Raw genomic sequence first — 20,138 nt, 5'->3', positions numbered from 1 at the left:
CTCTTCTGTTAGTCAAAACTTTGATTAAAAACCAAAAGCTATACACTTTACAGTTTGATTGTTAAGAGTTTTTCAAAATTCCTCACATAAAATGTGTGTAGCTAATGCTGAGAAACATTGTACTTTTCTTTGAACCAAATTTTCCCTCAACTGATAAAAACCGGTCTCCTCCAGAGGCAACGGTCGCCAGAACCCAGAACCCGGCACTCCCTACTCATACTGCTCCAGTATCCTCCTGGCTTTGAGAGACGTTAAGTGACTTCTTCCGGCCCAGGAGGGGTCTGGGGGCAACCATCCTCACCCTCTCACCCTCGGGGCCTGGAAGAGGGGCCTGGAGGAGGACCCTCATCTCAACTCCTGGTCCTTTGCCTTCTGACCTCTAGAAGTCCCCTCATTTACTTTGGTAAAAGTCAGAGAAGGGCTCTAGTCATAGACTCCCTTTAAATATTCTATCTACCCATTTGTATGCTTCTTCAACCTCAGACTTAACTCTGCTAGTCTACGAGCTGTGAATCACTCATTAAGGATGAATCTTAGAAAGTCATCTCTGTTCCCACTGCAAACTTTTAAAATCCATAAAGCCAGCTTTGTTAAGACTTTCCCTCATGGACTGAATCTCAGCTACCAGCTTCCCAAATTTCATTCTACCACCAAAACTAAAAGTTAAACACATCATCAGTAAATAGCCCTGGTCAGGTAACTAGGTTGGTTAATGCATTGCCCTGATACCTCCAAGTTGTGGGTTCAATCCCCAGTCAGGGCACATACAAGAATCAACCAATGAATGCACAAATAAGTGGAACAAATCCATGTTTCTTTCTCTCTCCCTTCATCTCTATAAAATGAATTTTTAAAGGACATCAATAAATAGAATAAATTGCTTTTCCTGCTCTTCCTCATACCCACATCCATCCTAGCCTCATCAATAATTCCTGCAGTCTATGAAAACTAGGAAAAAGGGAGAAATTTTAGTTTCTGAGTCAAGACATCTCGCAGAATTCCAAACTGCTGACAGATCACCGTTCAATTCTACATCTCTCTCCCAACAAGAAGTTCTGGGCCCTGGTGACTAACCTGGTTTGCTTTCCAGTGCTCGTGACCCAGAGACACGCCTCCCCACAGACACGTGTCTAATGTTAACAGAAATGTGTCTGCGAAGGCTATTTTCATTTTACATCTCAGAACCTCAGAACCCTCACTACAAAGGAAATACACACTGAATTTTATATAGGTGATTTAAGGTGCCGGACTCAGGAGCCCAGATATCCTACTCTAAGGCTAGACCTGCTTACCCAGATAACCAAATGAACGAATCTATCTAAAACCTCCAGAGCAAGTTTCTGTGCCCCAAGGACTAAGGTCTTACTCCCCCATCCAGACCTTCACAAGCTGTCACTGGGTGGCGATCTGGCCCAAGTCTTCCTGGTTAATGTTTCTGACCACAGTTGGGATTCAATGGGCTTTCTCTCAGAAAAGAACTCTGCATACTCAGTCCCATCCTCCCGTGCGAAAACTGAGCCAAAAGAGCACCAACCATCAGAAATAAGTATGAACTCATCTGGTTTTAAAGTTTTATAAATGGAATGTGTGAATTCAAACACATGGCATGTTCCTAATTTTAAATCAACAGCCACAGTGTCAGACCAGCGAAACGAGTGTTCGTTCACGAACACTGACCACAGGTCAGGCTCGGCTTGGTTCACAGCAACCGTTCTCCCTCTGTCCACAGGGGCCAGCCTTGGGCCCCCCACATCCCAGCAGGCTCGTCTGATTAGGCTTAACGCCCAGCCCAGGTTCTGTCTGCAGACTGCAGTAAACTATGGTGGACGTTAGAAAAGGAGCTCCTCATACCACGTCTTAGAAAACAATCCTTAAAGAAAAACTCTAGGTCTCTTCGGTTATAGCAAAAGGTTCCCTTTTAAACATCATACTGCATTCTTGAATACAATTTTTTTAAGTCAAAGTATCTGAATTACTGAATCCCTGAATCTCCATAAAAGAAAATGGTGGAATGTATGTTTAAACCTGGATTTCACTAACAAACAGTGAAAAACCGTGGTTGGAAAACTGAAAGGAGCTGGGCTCATAGATACCATTGAGCTAAAGAAGAAACACAAAAAAATCTCATTGTTTATTTTACAAAATACTCAAAGCCTATCTTTAGGAACGCCCTCCGGATTTCTCAGGATGCAAACCCTGCCCTAAGCTTTTCTGACCTAGAAACAAAATTTCACACTGGATCTGAGGAACCCACGCGGGGCCCTCTAATGTCATGGTTGCTGAGAGCTCTTTGTGGTCAGTGAGGGTGGCACTTCGGCCAACGTCAACACCTGTTTCAGCAGGTCAGAATAAGAGGAGAGGCCATTTAGCACAAAAGCCATAAAGCTAGGAAGGACCTGGAAGGACTAACCCCCTGCCTGCCCACCACCACCACTGTCCCCACCTGAGCCAGCATTAGACCTGAACTTGCAGGCAGGTATGTGAGGGCAAAGTACAGGTCTCAGGACTACATCCAGCCCAGTTCACCTGAGGTACATAGTAAAATGCAGATTTTTCAATCTCGTGACTTGAAATTTCTGAGGACGGACTTTAGAAATATGTTGATCAAGTTTCCCCAGCAATCCTGAAGCCCATCAGATTGAGGACCAACGGCATGATTGAATCCTAAATCCGAATCCAGCCAGAAAACCCAATTGTTTACCTATCCTCCTCAACACAGTATTTGCCAACCAAACCAAGCAGCTCATTCAAATTTCCTGTACCAGTGACCTAACCGGAGTTAGTCACATCAAAGAACTTTATTTGCCTTAGCCCAAGAGCCTTGTCAAGGGACTTAGGTCAGAGGTGCACACAGTATCAGCTTCACTCTTTCCAAGGTAACTTCTCAGTTGACATTGCCCAAGAGTTATCTTCACAACCTCCATGCCCTCCAGAGGTGTCTTCTTATAGATTACTGACACGTAGGGTGTCCAATGCCTTCTGAAGGTGCGTAACGTTTCAAGGACGGTGTCAGACCATTAACTTCTAGAGGGAGTGACGTGGGCGACACCCTAGTCGAAATCATCAAGTTGGGTTTACAGGGCATCCATGATTGTGGTAAGTACTCTAAGGATCATACAAAAACTGCCTTCTCCGCATTTAACTTTATTTCATATTGAAAATGGAAGCAAGTCTCCTTTTGAACTCATTTCAGCAGAGAATGTTGAAAAGGAAGAAAAAAAGAAGAAAATTTCAGGTTTATTTTATAGATTAAGATTGTGTTCAATGCCTTTGAAACATACTTTCAAGAAAAACCAACAAACAAAATAAGTATCTCCCCCACCCCGCTTTCTGCTGAAGATCTGAGGAGGAAGCAGCTTACAAAGGCATCACAGGAGCTAGGCCAGGCCTGGGACTCACAGTGTGAGAACGCAGAACAGCAGGGGGCTGAGAAACGTAATGTGAAGGGGGGGGGGGGGGCAGGCTTAAAAGTAAGCACTTTTGAAAAACCAGCAAAGGAATTTAAAAAGACCAGTCCTGATTTAAGAAAAAATATCAGTACCTTATCAATTGAACCTAAAAGAACATACCCAAAGAAAGACAAATTTCAAAAGACATGACACTCTTGAAATACAGAATTTTATTTAGAAACTGTTTAAAGTAGAAAAAAACCCTGTCAAGAAAGACCAGGTGGAAAATGGGTTCCCAATAAAATGGAATTTTAGGGCAACAAAAGTCTAAAAGGCCACAAAAGAGAAAGAGCACCACTGTTATCTGAACAATGGCTAGGTACTTGCATTTTTGGCATTGTTAATCACTGACTCTGGGTTTTCCTCTGAATTCCACACAGAGCATGCACTACACAACGATTTATCGTAAAACACCTGCTTTCTACACACACATTTCAGGACAAACTACCACCAGGAACGGGTCAGTACGAGTGCATCGGGGCGGAGCAGTCTCAGCAGTGGTGACACACAGCGTGCAGAATTCTGCCAGACAAAGGAACTGAATGGGCTGTGGGCAAAGCAAGTGAGGGAGTGTTAAGGAATGAAATATTTTAAATACTAATAATTAATTCAGACATGGTACTGTATTTTCTGTAAAAAAAAAAAAAAAGTAACATTTAATAACACGCTAACAAATTTTATCTCCAAAGAGATTAGTGCACTGGCAAAGTACTCTGTTAACAGTTGAGGGCTGTGGACGGCAGGTACCCAAACACCCGGCCTTGCAGACCCCAAGGCAGCGACGGCCTTCACTGATCACTCCCTTTGTCTGAGGTCCAAAAAGAACTTGCAGCATGATCGCCTGCCAGCTGAACTTCCACTCTAAGCAGCAAACTTTAAGGAGCCAAAAAGGAGTCCCCAGTGGGCAAGGGAAGCAGAGAAATATGTTAAATATAAACTTAAAAGACAGTAAAATGGGACACAACCCCCATTCAAATCCCAGAGATGTGGGCAAGTCCCCAAAAGTAGTTGTTAGATTTAAAAACTGAACACACCTCATTTCCCAAAAAAACACAATACATAGAAATTTCAGGGGGTAGATGGAAAAATCATCAAGAGAAATGCTCAATGAAAATCAAGCTATTCAACTCAAACATCGCAGGGTCAAAACACACCCTCTACTCATTCAGCCAACAACGCCTCTTGCTTCTAAGCAGAGATGCAATTGGTCAAGGACACCGAACGGCCTTACAGAGCAACTTTTTAAACCTTCCTTCTGGGCCAAGGTTGGGCCTATGCAGACTCAGGCAGCCCTGCAAGGCCTGTGAACAGCAGGTTCCAAAGTTCCAAGGTCTGGTCCTTTCTTCCCAGACACAAGGGCAACACACAAACTCTCCTGTCAGGTTACATTTCATATTTTGAAATATGGAAGCATATTTTAAATACTCTTAAGGCATTTATTTATTAAAACGTTCTCTGCCGAGATTTCACATTAGCTTAAAATTCAAATCAGTCTTTACCTCAGCGAATCACATAAAAACATCTTCTCCGGCAACCAGTGTAACCGGCATCCACACGGTGAGCCCATGGTCGGCCTCTCTGTTTCCCAGGTGAACCCACTAGATGTTAATACTGCTCTGCTACAAGGTAAAAGCTCCTAACTCAAACTTACTGGAAAAGGAGTGAAACTTCTGCAAAGTGCACTTTAAGAAGAGGTACTTTTTGCTTATGAAAAAAAAAACCAGTGAGTCCTCTAAGAATAATAAAAGGGAGTATTTTACAGTTAAGCACATGATTTAAAGTGAAGAATTCAGATGCTGCTCTGCTGGTCCAGGCTGTTAATACTCTTCTTGTTCCTCCTGTGGTCCCCCTTCATCAGGTATCACAAAGCCTTCCTGAAATGGGAGATGAGAAGGGAACGCTATTACCAACACTGAATCATCAGTTTCTACTCTGGCTCACCTTCCTGTATCTGAAGACAGCAGTTCTTCCTGTCTCTATCACACACTTGGCATTTAATGGCACAAGGCCAGGGGACCACTATTTTATTACTTAGGCAGTAGAACTCATCTCACAAGACAAAAACTGAGCACAATCAAATGGTGATGGATGTGTATATACTGTGTTGATTATAGTGTTGACTTCACGTCATCAAGTTGTACTTTCATATGTGCGGGTCATTGTATCAATTCTACCTCAATAAGACTGTTTAAAAAAGGAACCCTGACTAGTGTGGCTCAGTGAATTGTGCATCTTTCCTCGGACCAAAGGTTGCTGCTTCAATTCTTGGTCAGGGCACATGCCTGGACTGCAAGCCAGGTCCCAGGTTGGAAACATGGGATTGGTTGTAAAAGGGGAGGAAAGTTCAGGGAGAAAAAGAAAAAAATGGAAAAGTTGCCCTCAACAATCCCTGAGGTCACCATAAAGTTTGGTACCATCTCCTCTCAATAAACTGTCTACAGCCAGCTTTTCCTTGACACATTCCTTTGACTGCATTCAGGAATCATGCCTGCTATTTACGAGTGTTGTGGGTGTTTTGAGTGTTTAAACATAAGCAATGCCTGTGCAAAAATAGCTGCAAGACTGACACCACACAAATGGCATGGGCAATCAACAGATTCCAGGGCATTCTGGCGCGTACTACTGGCCGCACTAACACAAAAATGAGACTTCCCTTTCAACCACCAACTTTTTTTTTAAACAAATGTCTACAAATGAATTTACTTAAAATATAACTTCACTAAAATAATACTCAGACTAGACCAAGGACCCCTTATATGCTTATATCTTTGTTTTCATTATCTAGCACAGAGCTAGCCTGAAATAAGGATTTATTTAACAAATTATCAACTTTTCAGTCATTCGTCTTAATCCCCCAAATCTGACTGATATGTTTAGTGGACAGTATTAATAATAGCATAAGTATTACCTTATATCTGTTTACTACACACACACTACAAATTCCTTAGGCATATATGACAGTTTGATCCTGCAGACCTTGCTAGGAATGCAGGAAAAATTGTAAGTATGTACAGCCATTAAACAGTGGACACATGAGGTACCAAATCACCTGGACCCCAAGAGACCTGACCACAGAGCACTCTGAGGAAATGAGAACCAGGCAGGCTCCCGGGAGGGAGGAGCAAAGGTGCACTCTGACAGCTGTGGGCAACAACCTCAAAGAGGGGCATGTGCCTGGCTCTCCAGGCCAGGCGTGGGGCCCCAACAACACGGAGGCAGCAACTCGGGCAGAGGGCTGCAAGCTGCAGAGTGTGCAGCGGGGATGGCGAGGTTAAGAGCATTCTGTGGCACTCATTACCTATCAGTGGCCACAAACTATAGGAGCAGGGCAAACCAGCCACCCACTTCTCCCCATTCCTGCCTCTCCAGGGCTCACAGACCTCAAGGCAAAGGCTGGGCAAAAGTGCCCCCTGGCTGACTTAGGGGGCTCAAAGGTGAAGCCCTTTGATGAATGCTAAACTGGAATACAATGAGCCATCAGCACGGAGTCTGCCAAAATCAACTAGGTAAAATTCATCATCTTCTCAGTGGCAAAATGGCAAATACCCTCGTGTCAACACGTACATCTGTGGCATAGAGAATGTCCACAATCCTCTGCAACACAGGGTTGTTTTCCCCCTCGTTCTCCTGGCAAATCAATTCGATGTTCCTTAGCTTTCCAAAGTAAAAATCTCTTTCTTTCTCCAAGTCTTCCACGGTGAGTTTCAATACGTTGACCTGCACAGGACATTGACAAGGGTGAGACACCTGGCACTCAAGCACCAATGACACATCACACAAACATCCAACCCAAGAGACGTGGCCTTCCATCAAACTCCCTAACATGGACAAAACTCACTTTAGTATAATGTACCTTCCCTTAGCCCCAGAGATACAACATGGGCTTGTTCGTGTCCACTTTGACTATAATGATTCTTAGGAAAGGGAGGACAGCACCATGAAACATTCGGGAACTTCTCAGGGATTAAGAAAAGACCTGGGAGAGAAAACTGTGAAAGCCTGAGACAAATATAAAAGCAAATGCAGCCCAGCAGAGCAGCTGACAATCATGGATTGAGTCCTCACCACTGGTCAATCAAGTCCAGATCTTTCTGCCTGTGGAGGTCAATGGTAAGAGAGGGTCCAGAGCAGCAGGGTAGAAATGGCAAGCCAGGAGGGGAAGACTAGCTAAAGTTGACTAATACTAGCCAAAGACAGCTAGGACTGCAGGAGGCCTGGGCACAGAAAACTCAATGGTCTCCCCGCCCCCCCCCACACACCCCAACCTATGTACTGGGGAACGGGCCACCCTTGACTCAAAAGAACAGCATCTTCCAAGGAGTCCTCATACCTGTCTTTCTCTAAAGAGAGTCTGAAAAGGGAAAGAAGGCAGCAGAGGTGGGGAACAGACCACACTCACTGCCAGCTCCTCCCCTGAGCACCAGCTCACCACATATGCTGCAGGAGCCCCCAGAAGTTCCACTGAGGGGCTCTCATTTCCACAAGGGGGCAACAAAGAAACCAACCTCAGTGCTTAGGCCAGGGCTCTGTCTAGCCAAGAGTAATAAATGTCCTAACAACTCTTCCAGTCCTCGATGTATTTGAAGCACAGTGCATCCTCATTCCAGTGCATTCAAATCTACGACATGTGAAGTCACTTTAACTTTCATAAATGTAAATTACAAGGCATACCATGCAGCATAAAACTCTCACAGGACTTACAGGGTAGGGCCACATGGAAAACCAAGCCAGGAAATCAAAGGTGAAGCAGCCGTGAACAATTTGGATAACAGGGACTCCGAAAGCCAGAAGGCACCACAGAAATCTAGTCAGACCTTCTGAACCTAAAGCTGCAAAATCTGAAGCGAACAGCTGATCTGGCTTCCCCAGACCCCGATGAAGAAGCCAGACACAACCACGGAGATCAAACACTGTCTCAGGCGGAAAGTAGCTCACCCTTCATTCAGAATCTACAGTCAAGACACACCCAGAGATGTGGAGCAGGTGACTGGAACCAGCAGGACCATTTTATTAAAGACTTATTGTCATGCTCATCATCAAAGGCCTGAAGAGACCAAACCAGAAGAATCAAAGTTCTATTTCAACCACAAAAATCACTTTTAAAAATGACTGGGCCCTGGCTGGGGTGGCTCAGTGGACTGAGCACCAGCCTGCAAACCAAAGAGTCACCGGTTCAATTCCCAGTCAGGACACACGCCTGGGTTGTGGGCCAGGTCCCCATTAGGGGGACATGTGAGAAGCAACCACAGTGATGTTTCTCTCCCTATCTTTCTCCCTCCCTTTCTCTGAAAATAAATAAAATCTTTAAGAAAAAAAACTACTGAAAGTACTTCCATCACCTAGTAGCCAGCAAAACCAAACTCCATTCCCCCACATCCCCCCACCCCTGCTTTAACTGCTGCAGTGAAGTTACCTTTTCTTAAGCATCAGCCCCAAAGTGCACTATACAAGGGGACAGAAGGGCAAGAGCTGACCAACTCCAGCAACAGGAAGCTGCCTTGAATCTTCAGCTCCAATTTCCAAAAGCCTGGGAAGAGGCCTTCTAATCACATTAGTGACCAAGAAGGAAAAGGAAACCCAACAGCTTAAGAAGGTATGCTAGCTTCACTAGCATCTCCCTCACAAACCCATTAGAACCTTCTCCGGCCTACACACCACCCAGGGCACCAGAACCCAGCCTTCTGGGCCCCACCTATGGAGCCAAAGCAGCACTCCTATCATCAATAACTATGTACCAGGACTTCCGGCCAAGATGGAGGCGTAGATAGACACACTGTGCCTCCTCAAACAACCAAAATAAGGACAACAATTCAGAAACAAAGTAACAACCAAAACTGAAAGAAAATTAAACTGTATGGAAGTCCGACATTCAAGGAGTTAAAATACACATATTTATTCAGACTGCATCACAACCCAACAACTGGGGTTGCCCCACCCTGGTGAACACCTAAGGCTCCGCCCCTCACATGTAACAAGTGTGAACAGACCAAAACATTATGGCTCAAGCAGAAAAACAGCTCAAAGCCCCAGAATCAATACCTCTAAGTGGCAAAGAGATATCAGATGCACAGTTCAAAATACTGGCGATCAGGATGCTCACAGAACTGGTTGATTTTAGTCACAAATTAGATAAACAAATGAAGGCTAAACTTAGTGAAACGAAGGGAAATGCACGGGAAACCAATAGTGATGGGAAAGAAACTGGGCCTCATATCAATGGAGTGGACCAGAAGGAAGAAACAACCAACCAAACAGAAAAGGATAAAGAAACAAGAATTTTAAAAAATGAGGAGAGGCCTAGGAACCTCCAGGACATCTTTAAATGTCTCAACATCCAAATTACAGGGGTACCAGAAGGCGAAGAGGAAGAGCAACAAGTAGAAAACTTATTTGAACAAATAATAAAGGAGAACTTCCCCAACTGGCAAAGGAAATAGACTTCCAGAAAGTCCAGGAAGCTCAGAGAGTCCCAAAGAAGTTGGACCCAAATAGGAATAAACCAAGGCACATCATAATTACATTAGCCAAGATAAAAAAAATGAAGGAGAGAATCCTAGAAGCAGCAAGAGATAAGGGGACAGTCACCTACAAAGGAGTACCCATCAGACTGTCAGCTGATTTCTCAAAAGAGACCTTACAGGCAAGAAGGGGCTGGAAAGAAGTATTCCAAGTCATGAAATCCAAAGACCTACAGCCAAGATTGCTCTATCCAGCAAAGCTTTCATTTAGAATGGAAGGGAAGATAAAGTGCTTCTCAGATAAGGTCAAGTTGAAGGAGTTCATCATCACCAAGCCCTTATTTTACGAAATGTTAAAGGGACTTACCTAAGAAAAAGAAGATAAAAAACAACATGTACACTAAAATGACAGCAAACTCACAATTACTAACAACCACACCTAAAATAAAAGGAAACAACTAGAACAGGAACAGAACCACAGAAATGGAGATCACATGGAGGGTTAGCAACAGGGGAGTGGGGGGGGGGAGGTACAGAGAATAAGTAGCAGAAAATAGGGGAAGGGCAAGAACAGTATGGGAAATGTAAAAGCTAAAGAACTTAAGACACATGGACATGAACTAAAGGGGGGATGTGGGAGGGAGAGGGTGTGCAGGGTGGAGGGGAATGAAGGGGTGAAATGGGACAACTGTGATAACATAATCAATAAAATATATTTAGGAAAAAAATAACTATGTACCTACAAGAAACACTCAGTAAGTACACGCTACATCACTGGATTTCACTTGGCACATCTCTTAATGCTTCTTTGAGGTTATTAAAAATCTGTGGCTACTAATCAGTATCACTCTTAGAACCTTCTCTTGTAGTAAAGTAATAGCTTTAACCTAAGAAGCCCAAGAAGAATGCGTAGGGCCTGCACTGGCCAATCTGGCAACTACGAGCCGTTCATGGCTCCCTGAGCCCTTGATATGAGGCCAGAGTAACTGAGATGGGCTGGACACACTGAATACACGCTGGATGGATCTCAAAGACTAGTAAGGGCCTCCAAATGCGAAACATCTCAGTAACTGTCTGTACTGATTGCATGCCAAATGGCAATATCGTGGGTATACAGCCATACCTCCATACTCATCAACTTCAGAACCTGCCAACCCCGTATTCATCCCATTTTGACATGAAAAAAGTGTTTCTAGCACTCGGCACTTGCTCAGGACTCGTCACACTTGGTAGAACCTACACAAGTCACAAAGCCACTCCGCAAGACTAAACGCTTCGTCGTTCCACACTCCTCAGTTTTGACACTCGTCACTGGAATGAATTAACAAGTACCGGGGAACCACTGTATTGGGTTAATGTGCTATTAGAGTTCATTTAACCTTGTTTCTTCTTATTCTTTTTTAATGTGGCCACTAGAAAGTTTCAAGTTATACATGCACCTCACATTTCTGGTTCACATTCTATTTCTATCGAAAAGTGTTGCTCTGTACCAAAATCAACAAAAAGCAAATTTCTCCATGTTGCAGTGCTGCAGACCTCCCAAGGTCATGAACACTACAAGGTGATTTGTATGGAATACACTCTCCTTCTCTTAGCCTAAACAAGCCCATCTGGTGCTGTTTCTCGTATTAGTCATAACCCCCAGACCTCCACACCTTCGTCAGGGCCACAAACTCAAAATATTTTTAGGGACCAGAAAGATCACATAATGAGCCAAGGGAGTGAGTAACAGGGTGTGGTAAAGACTTTGGCAACCTGGAGAGAAGTTAAAATCTTTCATATTAAAAAAAATAATTAAAACTCCATGCAGGCCAAAGCACTTCTGGGCTGAACCAGCGTGAACAAGCTGGGTTCAAATCCCAGCTCGGGTTACTTAACCTCCCCAAGCCGCAGCGCCCTGACCTGTAAAGCCCCACAGGGCTAATCCAAAAGTGAAATCCAAGTGCTTAACAGCACAACAGCGCACACTCTGAAGATGTTAACTGTTCCTGTTTGTTATTAACGTTCACAGAGCCCATACGCATTATTAACACTCGTGTATGTATTTCATGCACAAAAAGGTTTATTCCTGTGAATTTTTAAAGAACATTTCAGGTCCTATCTCACTCTGTCAAGACAATGGACAGGAACCATAATAACCACAGTGCCTTTCATCCACTGCCATTGCTCCTTTTATCCCAACACCATTCCGGGCACTTCACGTGACATCAGCTCAAAGCATGGGCCCCAAGGCACAGCAGTGAGATGCTTCTTGTGCACACCCAGGCCCAGACAACGACAGAGCGAAGCCTTACTGTCCAGAATGTCTACACTTCAGTGACAGCACCCAGAGCACGCTCAAGGTAGCCGCCACACTAATGAGGATGGTGACCCAGTCACCCTGACACTCCTGAGGCACCTAGAACCATGGTTCACACACGAATCAGAGAATTAAAAAAACAGAACGTGACCTTTGGGTTTTTCTGTCCTGCATCTGCATCACAAGAAGTTCTAGATTAAAATGAGGCTGCGTCCCCCAGGTTTTAGGACTTGGCTTTTAGGAAAAGAAAAAGAGTCCAATCCCAGACTCACTGGGCTCACAAAGCATCTTGATTTTAAAACTGGGATTAATCAAGAGAACCACCCAAAAGCAAACAAACAAAATAACTATAAGAATTAGTGAGAAAGTGTTTAAAAGTCTAAAATTTGTTCTGATCTACAGACCTCTAACAAGTGCCTTCAGGATACTAATTAACCCTAAAGAAGACAATTGAAATCACCAACCTATTAAAAAGAGACGAACAATAGGCTTTTCATATCAGTTCCACTCTCAACTTGGACTTTAGAAGAGAAACTGTGAAATCGTTGGTTTTTTTTTTTAATTATTCAAAAGGAAACTCTCCTTTACCTTCTTTCAGAGCTAAAATTCAAGAGACACTCCAAATCCCACACAGCCCCAATATCATTCCAGAGACATTAACAGGGTTCTACTGTACAGGTGGGTTTCCAAACCAGACCCTGGCTTCCGTCACACTAACTGATCTCAGAAACACCTAATCCCCCCCTTCCTCCTCCACCTCCACTCACGCTGCCCACACAGCACCCAACAGGCTCACACACGTCAGGAGGAGGACTGTTGAACACAGGAGAACACAGGTCTTCTGTAAGAACACGAGCAAGCCACCTCTGGTCAGTGCAGTGAGCATCCTCTCCACTGACGTCACTCCAGTCTGGGACACAGGAGGGACCTACCTGCTGCATGAGTTCAGCTGCTTCATCATCTCCGTTGCCCACACCAGGATTCTTTCGCACCACACCTGGGCCAGCCTTAGGAGTTGCAGTAGTTCTGTGTGTTGCAATGGGCCTCTGTGGAGCTGAGAGAGGAGCAGAAGTCTTTTCAAGAGCAGAAATTTCAAAGCAAAAAAGAACCCACAAGGCAACAAGAGGAGTCTGTGACCCACTGCCCTCCACAGTAATGCAGAGAAGAAACCCAATGTTGAGAGCTCGACACACATGACAACACCCCAAGTTTGCCCAAAGTGGCTCTTTAATCCTGGTAGCAAAGTTAGGTGCCAATTTCAGCCATAATCCCTTGTCGACAATCAGTCCTTCTGTGAGGTCTTTTTGCCGCTGTCTTTGCCTCTGCGGTGAGTATAACTATTATCTGAAAGAGGCACACACAGTTGCTCTACTGTAACTCACTTCCTACCAAACCCACCAGCATGGAGTAAAGGCAAATTTCTCTCCGGGAGTGAGCTCAGGGCCCTAGCTATTACTGAGCACTCACAGTTCCCCATCTGGAAGGTAAGACACCCCCTCACTCAGAAACAGATTCCTTAGACTGGGAAGAGCAGGGTGGGAGAGACTGCTCTCACAGCTAATTACTCCAAACCCCAACCTTGCTCACCTTTCAGAAGGTATCTATGGGGTTAGGAGAGAACAGCAGCAGACTGACCAGGATTTGCAAACTTTTCTCAGTAGACAAAAAGAAACTATCCTTTACTTTCTTTAATAGCCAAAAGTAGACAAAGACAAGGAAACAGTGGTAAAGGAGCCTACCTATCTGCAAGTTAAAATAATCAAATGTATCATTTATGATTTTATTCATGCATTCAGCAATCATTTTGTAAAGTTTATACATTATGCCAGGCTTACAAATACCTGGTTTTCCTGACACCCCATATTATTCGATAACCATAAAGCCTGTCACCTACCGACAGTAACAGGCATTTCCTCTGGGGGATCTCTAGTATCACCTCCGGATGTTTATCTCTACTAAGTTTATCCCGAAGACTAAATGCTTACTGCAAGTCTCCGCTTGCCTGTTAGCCACGTCTGAAATATGAAATGCACAGTTATCTATGCACTTCCCCATTCTGAGTAGCTAAGAAACAATCAGTTCTGCCAAAGGTTAAATACAGGGTTACCATAGGACCCAAGGATTCTGCTCCAGGAGTATATACTCTAAGATATATACCCAAGAAAAATGAAAACATGTCCACAAAGAAACTTGTATAGGAATGTTCATAGCAGCACTATTCGTAACAGCTAAAAAGTGGAAACACAAACGATCAACTGATAAATAAAATGTGCCACAATAGAATACTATTCACCCATACAAAGGAATAAAGTACCAATACAGGCTACGACATGGATAAATGTTGAAAACATGCTAAACGAAAAAAGCCAGACACAAAAAAGACACATTTTATGATCCCATTTATATTCGGTCACATGAAAATTAAAAAGTACCCATCATCCCTCTCTTCCTACCCAACGGATCAGCCTCTCTCTCAAGGTACAATGGGACCTTAACTAATATTCTTGCCACCTCTGGAAAAGGCGGAACTAGCACCTGTAGATGCTCTGTACAGGTATGGTCTACAGACATACTACTGCAAACACATTTTGGGAAACCTCCAGGCCAGGACTTTTTAAGAGAACATCTCTAAAAACAGCCCCCCACCCCGCCCCCGCCAGATTGTACTGGCATCAAAGCAAGCCAAAGCCACTTAACAGCTAAAGGTCTTGGGAGGGCAGGGGAAATGTAAGTACCGGAAGCTGGTCTGCAAGTACACTGACGATGCAGAGCGCCGAGAACAGTCCCTGAGAGACCCAGAGAGCTCCTTAAGTTCCTGGGAGCTCGGGTCGTTGTAATGGGGCTCTGTGTAACGTCCTTGTGTTCAAACTGAAGCTCTCTTTCATGTGAGCTAGCCTCAGGGGTTTCTATCCCATACAACTGAAGAGCCTTGGCAAAGCTGCACACAGTAACTCATTCAGGCCTCAAAAGCAACCCTCTGGGACACATACTCAGTCCCCTTTTATATAGGAGGAAACTGCAGGGCAGAGGCGAAGTGGCTCACACAAGGCTACAGAGCCCCCAAACCATAAACACAGGTCTGCCTGATGCCACACTACCTGCTCCTGCCACACAGGCTCCTTAAGCTCCTTAAGCCCGTGGCTACTCACCAATTCTGGTTACATGTTGAATGAATAAATGAACACCTGGAAAACTATTACTTGGAAATGGTATTTGTTTGGATTTTTACCTGCACTGCTAGAGCTGAGAGGTTTCTTCGGTTTGTTCAGAGCTGGAGCAACAAGGGAGGGGGCCACGGCGGTTTCTTGACCTTGTCTGGCGGCTACAGGGTCATAGTCTTTTCCATCATAGTTTGCATCAAAAAACTTCTTGAACCACTGAACGAATTCAAAATTGTCCTGAAACTTTCCTTTTACTAATCTGTCCACAGGAATTATCTGCAGAGAAACATCAAGACTGTTTAGCCCAAAGCAAGAGGCTTTCTGCAAGCACCACACATGTCCGCGCATCCAATGGGTACAAAGCTCTAAAATAGTTTAGAAGCAAGAACTTAGAAAGTTTATAAAGCAAGTTTCATCCAGTTTGCCTTTCGCAGAATACTTCTACCTACCAAGCCCCCTCCAAGGCCACCAAAAGGAATCAGAAATGCAACAGGAACAAGTATCACATGTAAGTCACATACACAATCCCAAACACATCCTACTGTATGACACTCCACTGTACGGAGCAAGTCTCCTGTGTAACTTGCATGGCCACAGTGCCTGTCACAAAGTAAAGAATCCAGAGCACAAACACGGGTATCTACAATAAACCATGTTAAAAAAATTGTTTTAAAAACTGGTCAAGGATAGATTTCTGCAAAATGGCATGTTTTTACAGTAATTCCAATCTTTTTAAAATATACTTTAAGGACTCTAAGTTTTGTTACTACACAAGAGTACTATGTTATCAGGTATTACTTCAAGTCACTGGACTACTGGCCCGAGTTTATCTTCAAGAATTCCAGGGTCAATGGCACTTTTATAAAAAACACATGTAATAATCTGAACTATACCCACACTCTAAACAAATAAACATAAAATTACTTTGTATGACACTGAAACATCTGTAAGTAAAACACTGTGTCTGGAATTCCAAAACCACCCAGGAAGACACGTGGCCGGGCAGAGGCAGGACTGAAACGAAGCCAGACGAGAGCTGGTCACTGTGGAGGCGCTTGGGGATTCACTGCGCGATACTCTCGACTTCTGTTCACTCTAGGTACTTACTTATTTTTCAAAATTAAATTCTATAAAAGGAAAAATTACTGTATATAATAAGCTACACCTGGTTTAACCTTTGCCTGGTAACTAAATGGTATTCTTACAATACACGTGCATATTTTATATACTGCAGAGTCAAAACTAAAATAAAGACTGATAAACCAGCAAGCTAATTAGGGGGTTATTATAAGCTTTACTAAAAAATTATTTTCCCCCCAAAATGGCTTAAAAGGATAAACCTTTCTGACGGGTGGGGGCAGACCCCCCCCCATTTTGCAACGGATACACACTGCTCACCAACAGGGTGTGTCTTGAGAAATGCACTGCTAGGCAATTTTGCCACAGCCTACACTTACACAAACCTGGAGGGCGTAGTCTACTACACACCTGGGCCACAGGTAACAGCCTGCAACCCCCAGACGGTAAGCCCGCACAGAATGTAACTACAGCACCTCACAAGATTAAATCAAGCACAAGACGGAATGAGGCAACAGGCGGGATGGGCGAGGCCGCTGCTGGCATGACGCAGCGTGCTGTTTTACAGCAAACTTCTTACGTGGAAAGAGAATGCTCTAAAGTAACGGTTAAAAAGTACAGTATGGTGAAAGCATAAACCAGTAACACAGTCGTTCACTATCATTATCAGGTATTGTGTACTTGCACATAATAATTACCTGGACTATATACCATACCTTTACAAGACTGGCAGAGCAGTAGGCTTACTTACACCAGCACCACCAGGAGCACTAACGCACTGTGCTATGACGCTACAACGTCACAAGGTGACAGGAATTTTTCAGCTCCATTATAATCTCAGATAGCTGTCCTTGTTGACTAAAACATCATGTGGCTCATGACTATAATCTATTAATATTACCTACTAAAGAGGCAATCTTTGTCCTAATGAAGCCTGGGCCATGTTTCTGGTACCTTTAAATAACACTGGGGGCACAAGGGACATTCCCAACCCAAAGGGATCTTCCTTGTACCTCGATTCTACAAAGCAAGTATTTCTAGAATCTTCTCTATTAGAACTACTTACTGTACCATATGGTATGCTTTACAAAGGTAAATCCAGGGATTAAAGAGTTACAGCTCAAACTAATAGAGATTAAACAGGCTGATTCCTACAGGTTAACAAACTTCACTAAGAAGACAGCAAGGGAACTGGGGGGTGTGGCTGGGGGGAGGGGCCAGGTAGGAGGTTAGAGGGAAACTTCACGCCCAGTAAATTCTATGCTAACAGGAGAAAAAAACAATATAAATTGGGAAAAGAAAAAAGAAAATGTTCAAAGTCATGGGCCAGCATCTGTCTCCTTAGTAATAATCACTAGTCAAGAAACAAGCTAAACGAAAGAATAAAATTTACCTACTTTGTCAACACCCATTCTCTTAAAACCTGCTTGCAGTATTTTGAAGTTCTGGATGTATTCATGTTCTAGCTTAGCTTGGAATTTCACTTTCTTCAAGGCAATGGAGCCAGGGAACAGCATGTCCATAAACTGACAATAGGCAGCCCCTGGATGAACAACAGAAGAATAAAAGACACATCAAGTCATTAAATGTTATCATTAAAGAAGCAGGGTGAACTTTACCCCAAGCCCACGTAACCCAGGTACAATTTTAAAAGCTGTACAGTGGACCTATAAAGCACAAACGCTATTAATACCACTTGGCGTCAAAGTCATTTCAATAATTTCACAAGACTGAGATTTTACCTGATAGGTTCTACAACACACTTGTAACGAGGAAGACTATGATAAGGAGAAAAGCAGTATTTCTATGAAATTTTAAAACTACTCTTTATTAGAAACTAACATAACAATAAAATGATCACTGCAAAAAAATGCATAGAACAGAAAAAAGAGAAACAGAGGTGCCATTTTCTGATTTTTCCCAAGGACATACCCATCCCCTCCTCCTGAGCAGGAGGGATTTCCCAAGTATTTCAAAAATCCATTCTCCAACCTAGGTTAAAAAAAAATTTTTTCCCCTAAGATGTCTGTCCTTCCTGATCTTTTCACATCTCTACATAAACTTAACTATGCTCACTGCAGCACTATTTACAAGAGCCAAGATATGGAAGCAATGCAAGTGCCCATCAGTGGACAACTGGCCAAAGCCGTGATATATACTGAGTTGGCCAAAGAGTTTGTGTGGTTTTTTCTGTAAGATGGCTCTAACAGTGTTTAACTTCATTCAAAACAATTTTGTTATGGGGAGCACTGCAGCGGGGGACAGGGATGGGAATATAAGACAGAAAACTGTACTTGAACAAGAATTAAATAATAATAAAAATTAAAAAAATAAGAAAAATAAAAGACCCATACAAAAAAAAACAATTTTGTTAGATTGTATTGTGAGAGCTGTGATATCAACATATAATTTAAAAAAGACCAGTGAACTTTTGTGTAGCCATTTTAATACTGAAGACAGAAAAAATAAGCAATGTTTTTGGAATATTATGCTTTATTATTTCAAAAAACATAAAAACACAACTGAAATGCAAAAAACAGATTTTTACACTGTATGGAGATAGTACTATGACTGATTGAACACGTCAAAAGCGATCTGCAAAGTTTCATGCTGGAGATTTCTCACTGGACGATGCTCCACAGCTGGGCAGACCAGATGAAGTTGATAAGGATCCAATGGAGGCATTAATTGAGAACAATCAATGTTATACCACACGGGAGATAGCCAACCTACTCAAAATATCTAAATCAATAAAGTTACTGGTGAAAAAGAAAAACCTCTTTTATTTTACAGAAAAACCATAGGAGCTTTTGGGCCAACCCAATATATACAACAGAATATTACTCAACAAGGGCCTGGCCGGGTAAACTCAGTTGGTTCAAGTGCCTTCCCATACGCCAAGTTTTCAGGTTCAATTCGACTGATCCCCAGGCAGAGCACACACAAGAATCAATTAATGTCCCTGACTGGTACAGCTCAGCAGGTTGGGCATCATCCTGCAAGCTGAAAGATCACTGGTTTGATTCCCAGTCAGGGCACAGGCCTGGGTTGCAGGCCAGATCCCTGGTTGAAGGTGTTGGCAACGTGCAAGAGGCAATCAATCGATGTTTCTCTCCCACACTGAGGTTTCTCTTCCTTTCTTCCTCCCTCCCCCATTCTCTAAAAATAAATAAAATCTTTTTAAAATAATTTTTTTATTTTAAAGGCCACTATAGGAAATTATTTTCATGTATTTCATCCCATTTGCTCCCCAATTTCATTCCTTCCCCCACTTGCCCATTTTTCTCTAATGCCTACCAACTGCACTTTCCAACACAGAGCAGGCCTCGCTGTGTGCTTCTGGCCTGGCCAGGGCTAATTCGCCACAAAGACAAGACAGGGAAGGAAGCGAGAAATCTAGTGACCAGTCAGGCAGTAGATGTTCCGCAGCACTCGAGACCGCCACCGTATGTATAACAAACTTATTTACAATGGCTCCCTGCCAGTTCCAGCACAAAGAGTGTCACTGTCATTATTTTTGGAAAGAAGATGCAATGAGAGCAAAACACTTCAGTGACCAGAGTGACATTCTTAGTAGAAAGGAGCATCCGAAAATGAAAGCCTGATTTTTTCTGAAGTGGCTGATTTACTATTCATGCAAGAGAAAATATACTGAAGGCATTCTATGTAGCTGGCAGTGCATTAGTAATATTTA

At 43.3% G+C, this 20,138-nt stretch overlaps 1 protein-coding gene across 1 annotated transcript in view; it reads right to left on the bottom strand.

The window, feature by feature from the left end:
- Nucleotides 1-3,601: 3,601 nt before the first annotated feature.
- MAPRE1 (microtubule associated protein RP/EB family member 1) overlaps nucleotides 3,602-20,138 on the bottom strand; it is a 30,760-nt gene continuing 14,223 nt past the window's right edge. Inside the window, exons 3-7 of the mRNA XM_037043858.1 lie at nucleotides 17,842-17,987; nucleotides 15,436-15,643; nucleotides 13,139-13,260; nucleotides 7,014-7,166; nucleotides 3,602-5,323 (exon numbers count right to left, since the gene is read on the bottom strand). Coding sequence (XP_036899753.1) covers nucleotides 5,267-5,323; nucleotides 7,014-7,166; nucleotides 13,139-13,260; nucleotides 15,436-15,643; nucleotides 17,842-17,987 — 686 coding nt within the window. The 3' untranslated portion in view covers nucleotides 3,602-5,266. The remainder of the gene's footprint in view (nucleotides 5,324-7,013; nucleotides 7,167-13,138; nucleotides 13,261-15,435; nucleotides 15,644-17,841; nucleotides 17,988-20,138) is intronic.

The sequence above is a fragment of the Sturnira hondurensis genome, unplaced genomic scaffold (genome assembly GCF_014824575.4).
Source record: "Sturnira hondurensis isolate 20B ecotype Veracruz unplaced genomic scaffold, ASM1482457v3 Scaffold0004136, whole genome shotgun sequence".
NCBI lineage: Eukaryota > Metazoa > Chordata > Mammalia > Chiroptera > Phyllostomidae > Sturnira > Sturnira hondurensis.
The sequence above is the reverse complement of the archived record's forward strand: the minus strand, read 5'-3'. Positions and strand labels throughout refer to the sequence as shown.